The 12,749-nt window shown below is 35.1% G+C and overlaps 1 protein-coding gene across 1 annotated transcript in view; it reads right to left on the minus strand.

The window, feature by feature from the left end:
- Positions 1 to 6,957, minus strand: part of LOC123562372 (disks large homolog 5-like) — a 100,982-nt gene extending 94,025 nt beyond the window's left edge. The window contains exon 1 of the mRNA XM_053537211.1: positions 6,553 to 6,957. Within this exon, the coding sequence (XP_053393186.1) occupies positions 6,553 to 6,841 (289 nt within the window). The 5' untranslated portion in view covers positions 6,842 to 6,957. The remainder of the gene's footprint in view (positions 1 to 6,552) is intronic.
- Positions 6,958 to 12,749: the final 5,792 nt, after the last annotated feature.

The raw sequence follows: 12,749 nt of genomic DNA on the forward strand, positions 1-12,749 counted from the left end.
GATTAAACACAATCAAAGACCAGACATCTCAGCTTCATTAAATAATTCAAGGCCTCCTGGTAATCTGGGATTGAAATGTATTGTTCTGACCAACTTTCATCAAGCATATATGGTTAAACATACCAAGCTTGTAAATCTAAATGTTTTTGACAATGTATAAAATCATCTCAGCAGTGAAATTCAAACTGACCTCAGCACCAGCACCTTGCAACAACAGATACAAACACTCTAAAAGTCTATCACATTTATAACCAGCACTATAATACAATTTTTTTTTGCTGAGGTTAGCGTCACGAAAACAGAATGGTCATACGGCGATTTTCCAGCACCTGATGGTGGAAGAAAATATCAAATGCCTTTTTCTGCATTATTTCAGACACAAACAGGCACCTGGGTAGAATCACTGACCTTCAATAAGCCAGCTGAATGACTGCCTCATATGAAACAATTCTACAAGCGAGGTTTTGAACCCGCAGCAGTGAAAGGCAAGTAACCTTAAGTAAGTAACCTTAACCACTCGGCCACAGAACAAAACAATATCAGTGAATTGGTGACAGAACTGAATCTTCCAAAGCAAACATCAAGTGTAGTTAAGGTAAGTTGTAAGAACTCAATAAAGAACGAAGTGAATACGGTAGTAATGAACAAATTTTGTGAAAATTAAAATACAACAAGACACTTGCAGATTTCCCATTTTTTTGTCAACTACAGGAAAGCTATGTTCAAAATAAGTATGAACTTCCTACCAGATACTAAAACCTTATACTGAATTTCACATAAACAGCTGATTACCTGATCAGCAAAACCTATCACCTACATGTACCTGCAAAATAAAGATTCAAATTAATTATAAAAATGAGTTTCCTTTCTATATAAATTAACAAAAAACAAAGAACAGCTATCTGTGTCAAGCAATAAAACCTGGCTTGTCAATGGATATACACTAAAAGTGGTTTATCTTCAATCAATCAAAGACCACAGCTTGTATGAATTTAACCATTCGCTGCACAGGCTTAACATGCAAGGGGGTCTCTGAGTCAGCGCGGAAAGAGTGCTATGCTGCCATTACCCACAACCCTACAACTGTATAATAATAGCTATTTCATGTTTTTGAGGTTTTATCTTAACTCTTATCACTTTGAAAAAAAAAAAACTCATGTCCTTTGCACGATATATTAAACATATCACTAAAATCTAGATGTCTTAATGGCTGGGAAAAAAATAAAACCATGGAAAACTAATGACATCAGGGTTATTCAAAGTTAATTTCTGAATTTATTTCTTTTCAAATGAAAGTGTTTTTGAAGCCAGTCTTCTGATAAGAAAAGAAAACACTGTTTGTATAGGCTGTATTCATAAATGTAAAACAAATGTGTTTACAAAATAAAGAGCAAACAGAATAATTAGTGTGTAACTATGATAAAATCTTCGTGGACAAACAAAGAACTACGAAAGAAAGACACACACTCGCTTTGTTCAAATATAATTCATGATCTTGAAAGACTGTAAAATCACAAAATTAAAACATTATACTTTATTACAGAAATATTGAAGCCAAAGTCTTATTTAAATTATACACGAATAGAAGTAATTCACAATATCCGAGTCTAAAAGTGATATTTAGTAAATATTTGAAATGTGTCCACTGAATAAAGTTGCCCCAAATGTAATAATTATATTGGAAAGACCGTCTTTTTATAAAAAGTTGTGATATTTAATTTTAACAAAGGGCCATAACTCAACTCCTTCAAAAAATGTTAGGTACATAAACTCATCACAAATAATCATCAGCAAAAGTTTAAACCTATTCAATGAATGAGAATCAGTCCTTATCTACACTGAACCAGAGGATTTACTTGTCTTGGACTAGAGGATTTATCGGCCATGAACCAGAGGATTTATAGGATTTCTTGGGACCCAAACTAGGGGATTATCGGTCTTGAACCAGATGATTTATCTGTCCCTATCCACATTGCAAACAACTACTTTGTAATGGTGCAATCAGCCTTACTTAATGCAAAAGTCTTCTTTGTATATTTATCTTGAAAATAAGTTCTTTTGAAACCTGCTTGTTATCTCAAAAAAGATTTAAAAGTCTCATCAAAGTTCTGTTTAAGGCATATTCAACGTACTGTGACTTCAGTTGTGTCAAAGAAAATCTGAAGTCCTCTGCAGTCAAATTCCAATAAATAAAAAATACGAAAACTGTGTTTCAAACTAAGTAGTACTCTCAAAGTGTATAATCAAATGTAAATGTCATGTTTAAATGTACACATATATGAGAACTACAGCAACACATTTACTGAAAAAATGCATCAAGCAAAAACCATCTTTTAACTAAAATTCCTGTTACCTCAAGGTAAAGTGCTAAGCACCTAAGACCAGAGCTCCAGATAAGCTGCGTATTTGCGTATTTACGCAATTAAAATTGCAGAAAAACCAATTGAATTCATACAGTGTGCGTACTGAAACGCAATTAAAATTCCTAATACCAAATTCATAAAAAATAGCTTGCGTATCGCATTTTCCTTATGACTAGAACGGGTACGAGACTTTAACGCTAGATTTGACTGACTGGTTATACGTTACTGCAGAACAGGTTGCAATTTATCGGAAAAATAACAGGACCATTCAGTCGGCTGATCGGTGTTATTTGGATGCTTTGTAAACAATTTTACGCCGATAAAATGTAAAGAGGCTGCAGGAAAAAACATTGTTGCAGCACAAACAAACAAATTAGTGGGATATTTTGCTGTTCAACAATGACAGTTATCTGTTTGTGACGATGTAGTGTCACCAATACTGGATGACATCTTTTGGGAGAATGCATATTGCGGTGACCACATCGTTCGGGATATTGTGGATGAACTGATCTCAGACTGCATTAAAAGTGAAAAAGAAAACAACAGTATGAAACATTCATTACAATTTTAAATACATTTTTGTATTAAACATTGAAGCGCGCCATTAAAATACTTAGTCAGTCCTGTTTAATGATATATACCATGTATACTGTAAGCAAAAAAATACTCAATTGTTAGTGCGAGATTGGTAAAATACCAAATTGGTTTTAGCAAATACCCAATTACTTCTGAAAAGGCTGGGTAATGATATTATTTTTACCTAATTCAAATTTCCAATACCCAATTCAGACAAAAAGTGATGGGTAAATACCCAATTGCACCAAAAGCTTATCTGGAGCTCTGTAAGACTGAGATTCAAACTTTTAACTGTGAAACTGTGTCTTTCTAATAAAATACACTACAGTAATCAACCAGCACATCATAAATTCCAACATTTTGGCAACACTACAATTCCGCATGTATTAAATGAATAGTCATAATCATAGTTACAAAGTTCTAACAAATCATACATTGTACAATGGTTCTGACCTTGTGACTTTCCAACAGCTTTGTCATATATCTTTTTATACCTAGTCATGCAAGTGTCCCATTCCCAACACCTCCCCCAAACACACACACACACAAGACACTGGGAGCATAACCTATTCTCTAAGATAATCTTCTTGCGAAGTTTAGTACCGATAACATTTTCCTCAGTTTTCAAAAATTAGTGTCATTCTAGATTTTACAAGAAATGGTGCAATAACCACTAGAAAAAACCTAATTCTGGTCACTTCCAATGCAGTCTATATATGAAACATAAATTATAAGCTCAAGAATATAACAAACAAGTAAAACTATTTACTTTGTTGTAGGTAATATATATTTATTTTGTGAGTAGATATTAAAGACTGTGCTGTTAGCTTATTACACAGAAAACCTGAAAAAAAGCATGGACATATATGGTTATTTAGCACAGTGCAGTCAGGCTCAATTTGTCCACCAAAGGTTATCCAGGGCATCCATAAAAGAACAGGAAAATGTGTAGCGCTAGATCTCTCCACCAAAAGTACTGTTTGGTTTGTGTATTTGTCTGTTGTCAGTAAATAATAGTACACATGTATGTGCATGAAACAAAATTATACTTTAAATTTGCCTGACACATTGTGCCTTCCAATAACTGCTATCTGATACCAGTGCGTATTGTAGAATGAAGTGCGCCTACTGACATGTAATAAGGATGTGACCTCATAAATGGTGAAGAATAATTTGATAAAATTAGCCAATGGGTGACTTTCTTTTGGTATGGCGAAATGCTCAAGGCATGACATATCATTTGTTGCACAAAACCATGCACAAGAGAATATTTGCTATTCGACAATATTTTTCTTTTCCCCATTAAACCATTGTGTTAACAATTGTGTCTGGAAAACTTCTAGGTACCTCGATTATGCCAATTTCTATAAGTTGTTTCTTGTGACTCTGTGGAAGAACCATCAGGGGAGGTAACTAGAGTCATGGACTGGGACTAGGAAAACTAGAACTACCACTTAGTAAGGTGATTGATACTTATCCTCTTCAATGTGATGATGATGTTGGAAAACTGTTTTAGTCAACCCATTTAGGAATTAATGAGATAGAGTGAAAGTGCATTACAACCCAGAATTTCTAAATATAAAAGGGACATAATTCATGTGCTATTTCTGCCAAAGTCATGGGCCTTGTATCACATAATGTTTGTGGTAACGTGGACCGCTATTTAAAGTTTGAATCTATTTACAGAGTTTCAACATCTCATTAATAATCATGAACAATCAGCACAAGGGAATTAAATGATTTACAAGGAAAGCTAAGGAAGTGGCTAAACTACTAAGGGGCTGCGTGGCAAACTGTTGCTAAATGTTACATATCAAGAAAGTTGTTATAAATGTTTATAATTATTTACCACTTGGCAATACAATTACATAAATATAAAAAATTTACATTATTTTGTAAATAATTTTGGCTTTTATTTAGCTGTCTATCTATCTAGGTTTACTTTAAAGTGTGAAACATACGAAGCAGGGGCGTTGGGACGATTTAGCATTGGAGCGGCCGGGGAGGGGGGTTCTCGGAGGGGGATACCCATCGGAAAATTTTGCTTATAGCTAGAGTAAATGGTGCAATCTGGCGACTTCTTGGACTGCTCAGTAGCTGTTTTTATGAATTGATTCCGTAATTTAAAACATTTAACATATAACACATTACACATAAGCATCCTGTCAGATCCCAAAAGCACAGGAGACCTAACATAATCGTATATTTTACAATGAATATTCACCTCATAATAGTGAATCCATGGAAATATGCTGAACCATTGAGGGTTGAATAAACAGAGTTAAGGGTTCTTTTTACCGAATGATCGCTTTGGAAATGCGAAACTGCGAGGCTGATTGGGCTTTTCCAATTTTATGTAGAAGCTGTAATACTTGTTTAATGTTATTAATGTTACTAGATCTGAAAAATCTATGAGGATTTTTCTACATTTGATGCTTTGATTTTAATCATTATGATTGGTTTCTTTGATATTTCAAACAATATGTTTAAGTGTCAAAAATATCTAATTGAAAAGACATCTAGAGATGCCAATTTACGTTTGTGTTTTACTTTGTCGGCAGAATTTGAGACACAACATTAATTGCAAGTGTCTATAATCTTTTCGGTAGTAAGCAATATATTACGATCAACTTTCATTAATTAATGTATCGCCTAAAATCCGAGTCTGCGGGCGTGAATATACAGCGACATTGGTCGTTGCGGATTATCGATTTTGTACAATACCTTGTCACCAAGGTGATCTAGCAAGGTGTCAGCGATATGACAAGATTCTGTGTACATATCAGTTGCCTATGCACTTCATCATAAATTGGCAAGGGAAGACCCCTGTATTTATTCTCAATTATATTTTCTAGCCTTTTCACAAATTTACGAGTTTGGCATTTCGCCGCTCCTGGAAACATTGGGGCAGCAGGTGCCGCCCCTGCTCCTACGCCCTTGCGAAGAGGCTTCAAAGATTTACATTTAAGTTCATATTTTAGTATGAACTACAAGACCTATTAAAAGCCATGGCCGTTTTCAAATTCTGGTACCCACATGTAATTGTAACAGGCCTTTTTTAATGCTGATTTTAGGGCTGAAATTCGGCCCCATTCCCCAATCTAAAAAGTATACTTTTTTCCCCACCTTGGCCAAAAATTCCCCATGCAAAAAAAAATGAAATTAGTTTTGATTTTCAGTCCTGATTTTAACAACTTTTCAGCAAATATATTCCTCCAAACAATGATTTCGCGACGTAAATTTCCCCTCCAAAAGGGACCTGGTACCCTTCCCCAAATTTACAAAAAAAGGGCTGTGTAACTAGGTTTGATGATGTATCTCTAAGTCTGAAACGTTAAGATTACTTGATTTCAAACAGAATTAGTGTTGAGGATTAATTTATTAACTCACCAAGTGAGATCTTCAGTGCGATGCAAAATGCCATGTGTACCGGTATGTAAAAAATACATGTAGCAGTATTCAATTTGATATCAACATTGACCGCATGCATACAGTCTCAGATGGCAGGCAGACATATGATAGACCCTCACTATGCTGGCAAGATATAATTTAGAATCCCATTTATTTCACAACAAACACATTAAAAAGACTTAAAAACATAGAACTAACATACCTGATCCAATGCCTTGGCTATTTCCAAGAAACATCACTGTCAATAAATGTGGATATGTTGGTTCAAGTGCATAACACAAGCTTTTAAATGCAAAATTGTCTTTCGTAGTTAATATGTCTAGAATTTTGTCAATCTTGTCTTTATTTGCGGTTTGTTTATTGATTTCGTCTACGTCCGCCTGCGTCAAAGTTTCAGCTCGTTCTAGAATCGGCAACAAACTGTCAGCGTCTATTACGGCCGAAAACTTCGACCTGTGCGCCTCCAACAATTCTTTAAATTTTTCGTCCATGGTTTTTGTTCAATTTATCATTACCAACTCATTGTCAATTGCTTTTAAAGTTCCAGAAGATACAAAATTGTTATGAAGGCGCTCGGTTGTTATCTTTACCACTGCGGCCATGTTGGATTGCAAATCAATAGACGAGTTCGATTTATTTTTGAGACAACTCTGGTGAGGTGACGAAATGAGCTGTGCTGTGGCATCAAATATATTGTTAAAGAGAAAAGGATGAAATTCGTTCTTCAGAGTAATATTTATTAAAAAATAAAACTTGAGCGTGGTTATTAAGCTCTGTCTAAAACTATGTATTTAGTGATTTTTTTACCCTGGTTTGGTCTAATCGAAATAGTCATAAGGTAAATAACTCTTTAAATTTTAATATGTAATGCCAAACAAGTTATTTTTCTTGTTTTGGCACAAAACCCTGTAACGCTCACCTGACTTATTTCTTACTCTAGCTTTCAGTAAAACAACCTTTCTCACAAAGATGACCACTGGCATAACTGGAGTGATATTTAGAAAAGTGACTTACTTTTTGCCTCAGGCCTCAGACAAAGAAGTATAAAATATATTATTTTTATAGCTCTTTGCCTCAGATAACTCAGTTTCGAATTTGACAAGCTTTGACAAAGTTTCATGAATTTAAACAAGATTAGTGTTAATCAGCTTTTTCTATGATTTAATATATAGATCTAGTGGATTAGCTTTTGGCCGTGATGTGCAGATAACTCAGTTTTGAACATGAATTAGATTAAATTCATTAAGACAAATATTCTGATAAAATTGAAATTGCGGCCTTTAGAGTGATAACAACGTTGACCCATTGACCTATTTTTCGAATTTTGATGACTCCGTTCCAAATCTTACCTAAATTTCATCAATACAAACATTTCGATAATGGTCCATGTAGCTAGATCAGGTAGACAATCTGCTCTCAGAGAGTAACAAAAAAAGGTTTTCTTTGATTTGACCTAGTGACCTACTTTTTGATCCCAAATAAAACTAGACCAGAATTCATAAAGACAAATATTTGTAAAAAAGCAAATTCAACTTTAGGATTTTTAAAACGGAACCTTATGAATTGTGCCCAGGACTGTAGGAAACTTGCATATGTTTCACTTGTCTGGTCAACACTTGAGTATGGGTCAATTATCTGGGATCCATACTACGTTAAGGATATCAACTCCCTGGAGAAAATTCAACGACACGCAGCAAGGTTCATTTTAAAAGACTATCACTCCAGAGAAGATGGGTGTGTTACTGACATGTTACAAAGACTCAACCTGGACAGCTTGCACGAAAGAAGACAGCAGGCAATACTAATTTTTATCTATAAAATCATCAGGGGTATGGTGCCGGCAATTAACAAGAAGTTAATTAACACCAGTACTTAATAAAAGACAAATACGTCCTAAAATTATAAGTGACAGCATCAGCTCTAACATCGTTGAAAAGTTCTGCTTTAACCACTCAAACTGTTTCAAAGTAAATAACGCCAACTCAAATCAATACAGACATTCTTTTTTTATTAAGGCAGTGCAGGACTGGAATAGACTGAAAGACAATATCGCATGCGCAGAAACAGTAGAGAGCTTTAAAACAGCTCTCACACAACGTTGCTGAACGACCCCACTCACCCCGACGCCTTATACCAGAAGTGGTCCTGCGTCGTATACCCTACAGATATTTTGACAAATATAACGGAAATCATTCTGTGCAGGATACATTAAGACCATGTAAAAACAATGGATCTAGAGTAATAATAATAAAGCATTTTTTTTTTTATAATTTGGCATCTGGCCTAGTTTCTGACCCCAGATTAATCAGATTTGAACTTGACCTAGATTTCATAAAGAAAAAACATTTACGCTAGGATTCGAAGAGACCAGGTAAAATATGAACTCTTGAGTGTAAACATTTTTTTCCTATAATTTGGCCTAGCTAGTGACGTAGGTTTTCACCCCAGATGCGGACACAGTTTCCAACTAGATCTATATACTTCATAAAGGCAGATATTTTGACCAAGATCCATAAAGACAAGGTAAAAACATGGCCTCTGGGGTGTTAACAATTAAGGATTTTCTATAATTTGACCTATTGACTTAGTTTTTAAACGAAGATGACCCATTTTCAAAATCATCCAGCCTGCTTTGAATGCTGGACTCGAATCAATTTCCATACATCTTTGAATTCCTTAGTCGTCCGGTTATAACTTTATACTATGTTGATGAATTTGCACAACCTCTCGTTATCTTGTAATTTTGTCTTTCAGGTTGTAACGATCGTCTGGGAATGGACCTGCAAAATATACCGATGCTGTATTCCAAGGATGTTTATGAATTTTGTTGGATTTAATTATTTCTCTTCTATTTTCTAGTTGTGATTTAGTTGTGATCTGTCAATCTATACATCTGCCAATAATATATTCTACAACTGCGTTCAACGCTGGAAATCAGTATGTCGCTCTAAGCATCTGTTTATGTTTTTGTTTGTCCAAGATGGACGAATTCTGTATGCTGCTTTTACAACTTCCCTTTGTAATGTTGCTAGTACAACAATTTGATAGCCTGTAAGTAGTAGTCCTTCAATAATGGATAAGTCATATTTCTTCATGTAGTATGGTAATATTTGTAATCTGCTGTCTCCAAAAAATGTTTTGTATTCATTCTCTCTACGTCATCTTTTACTTGTTACATCATTATTAGTTTTGCTAATACTACTGCATGTTCTGTATCCACTATTTGCTTTATAATTTTTTCGGTGTCATGTGTTTCTGTCCCCGGAAGTGGATGCCTTGAAAGATAATCTAATGTACTGCTTGAATCCTTGCCCTGTTTACTGGTGTAAACCTGCTGACAGTCCGTCGTGAAATTTTGCCTCTGCTGTGAATAGTATTTGTTTTTTTGGATCAAAGAACGAGTGCAATTGTCATGACATCGGTTATACTATCTTTCACCATCTGGATTGTTTATGTCTTCCATGTGAATGATATCTGCTCCTTAATAACCCGTATAGATGCTGTTAATTCAGCATATTTTGGATTGAACTTTAACTTACAACTCATACCAAGGATCTTCTTAGTGCTTTTTTCGATTCCGACACTCTGCTTTCTTTTACTGTTTGGACCTTCTCAGTTGCTGGTCCTTTGTGAATTTATATCTATAAAATTCAAATTATGTGATTCCAGATCGGCATTTCACACTGGTAAATGTAAAACCGAACGTACTTGTTCTTTGTAGGACCAGTAGCTTTATCAAATCAGTCTTGTGGCGGTTTTGCTCCATGGATAAGTCTGTTTGGTTTCATATTACCGCATGCAGTGCTGATGGTGACATTGGTTTAGACTGAGTTTTAGAGACCACCAATTCAAAAAAAAAAAAAAAAAAAAATACAGGGAACTTACTGGAAATAAGGTAAGCGTATACCTGGGAATAAGGTAATGTTTGTCCGTTCTGATTGGTCAGTCATGAAAACGAACCCATGAAGTGATTATTGTTTCGAATATTGATGTTTTTCACTGCATTTACAGTATTTTATGATACATTTTGACAAAATTTGCTACATTTTATGTGTACTGAACAAAGTTTTATCGTTACTTAAATAATGTACCGCTATTCATATGGGCTTTTTTCGTCCGATATTTTGTTGGAACTAGATAGTTCTTGAAAAAATCGTGATTAGATATACATGTTTCGATTTATGGAATGTTGTACACGCCATTATGTTATAATGGCAGTCTTTGGGGAAACAACTGGTGTTCTCTAACCTATAATGGACTGGTGATATCCCTGTTTAAAATTCATTTTTGAGAATAAGATACAATCGTAGAACTTACAAGTAAAGTCTGTAACTACTTGTGCTAATTTTCGGTTCTTTCCATTGACTTGTTAGGTAACGCAGGTCTATACTTGTTTGTATCTTGTGTGGCTTTAACTTTTCTGTACATCACTGAGTCTCGGTTGTTGCTCTGTCTTCTGAAAAGGCATTGAGTAAATACGTCTTTGGTTCTGTAGGTTTGCTTTTTATGTATTTATACACGTGCATTTTTGTGTTTTACATGCCATGCCTTTTTGCTTCCCTTACGTGTGTTAGAGATTCACCTCGAGGGGATTACTTTTATTTACACTGTCCCGTGTCTTTGGAACATGGTGGGGGTAAGAGTGAGATTGGGTGCGCACCATAAACCGGTTTAAGCTCCCCACTGGTGTTTTGCCACTGACCGTTCTAAGGCGGTGCCCCACTGTGTTCCTTGGTTTGTTCATTTTGTCCTCAGGTGTTGGCTGTGTGTGTGTGTGTGTGTGCGTGTATGTGTATGTGTGTGTGTTATTGGTGTGTGCACGGCTGCGTGCTGTGGGTTCCGTTTTGGGGAGGCTGTATTTTTGGTACGTGACATTCCCTTTTAGATATTTGTCTTTGTTTTTTTTTTTGTATTCAACTACGGACAGGAAATATAATGTGACAGGTTCACCATCTTTTATTCTGTCCAAAATGTCTTCTTGTAGCCATTTCGAGAGTGGGTCCTGTTCCTGGGCGTCTTGCTTCATCGAAAACTACTGTTAATTCTTTATTACTCTCCTTGTCTGTAATCTTGCTATTGCCCTTGAATACATCTTCATATTTCCCTATTAATTGGTTTAATTGCCTCTATGTACTGCGTTTTCTCGTAAGATACACATTTTATGTTCTTCTTCTTCTTCTTCTTTTATAGAAATGGCAAAAACATTATGGCTATGCTTGGAGGGTTAGAGAATGTAAACGACTGTCAGGTTTCCTAGGCTACTCAATCCATCTAGAGATTCCTAACAGTTGTGATAAAAAGGTGCAAAAACCTAACACTTTAAACCTTAATTCCCTTAACTGCGAATTATATATACACATAAACTGCTGTTGTGCAGATAGGTAGACGATGTATAGTAGGGTTAAAAACAGGATAAAAGCAAAATGATTTGTACGGGAATTATGGTGTAAACATCAATGTAGCCAGTGTTGACCATTTCAAAGCTGACTACATGAGATGGTAATGTGTTCCACTGAACAACTGTTCCAGGGAAAGATGAATTGTTATATTAATTATCAGCTGTAGTAGATGCTATCTGAAATGCCGGATGAATTTAGTGTCTAGACTGTCTTGTGTAAGGTGTAACGTATGGCTTTGGATCAACATCTACATGATAATAAACAATTTTGTGAAATAAAATTAGTCTGCTATATTGTCTTCTAAATTGCAACGTACTCCAATTTAAGTCTTTTATGATATTCGAGACTGTGCCCGGACTCTTGCTATAACTGTTTGTTACAAATCTTGAAGCTTGTCTTTGAATGTTTTTAGTTTATCTATATCAGTCTGATGGTAAGGATTCCATATACTAGAACAGTATTCTAAAGTTGGTATTAAAATAGTATATATATCTTCTTTCATTCTCAAGTCGTTTTGCATAGAATCGAGGTTACGGCGACTTTAATTGATCTGCAACATGTTTAGTTGAATTAAAGTCGTTTTTTTTACCCAGCAACGGCGGTGAGTTGATTCAAAGAACTATAAAATACATTAAGTACATTATTTTATAGCTCTTTGGTTGATTCTGTCTTTGATAACAACAAACTTCGCCTGCAAAAATTGCAGTTTTGACAAAATTTACTTTTACAAGCATAAAACAATGTACTTAGGTAGTGTTCTTCTTATCAAACTTGAAAAAAAAAAATACTTGTTTTCCAACTATGATTATTTGCACTGAGATTTTCCTATGAAATCTTCGTGTTTGCAGGTTTAAGATAACCCTGTTCTGAATTTGTTGTTGTGTCAATGGTTCATCGTGGTTTACCTGTGACCGTTATTTTACGTTAAATTGTACGGACAAAACGGTATTGATTAGTTTTAGTGCATTCCAAAATATCCCGGATGTTATTGTTTGGAAAC

This window comes from Mercenaria mercenaria, chromosome 2, assembly GCF_021730395.1.
Source record: "Mercenaria mercenaria strain notata chromosome 2, MADL_Memer_1, whole genome shotgun sequence".
Classification (NCBI taxonomy): domain Eukaryota; kingdom Metazoa; phylum Mollusca; class Bivalvia; order Venerida; family Veneridae; genus Mercenaria; species Mercenaria mercenaria.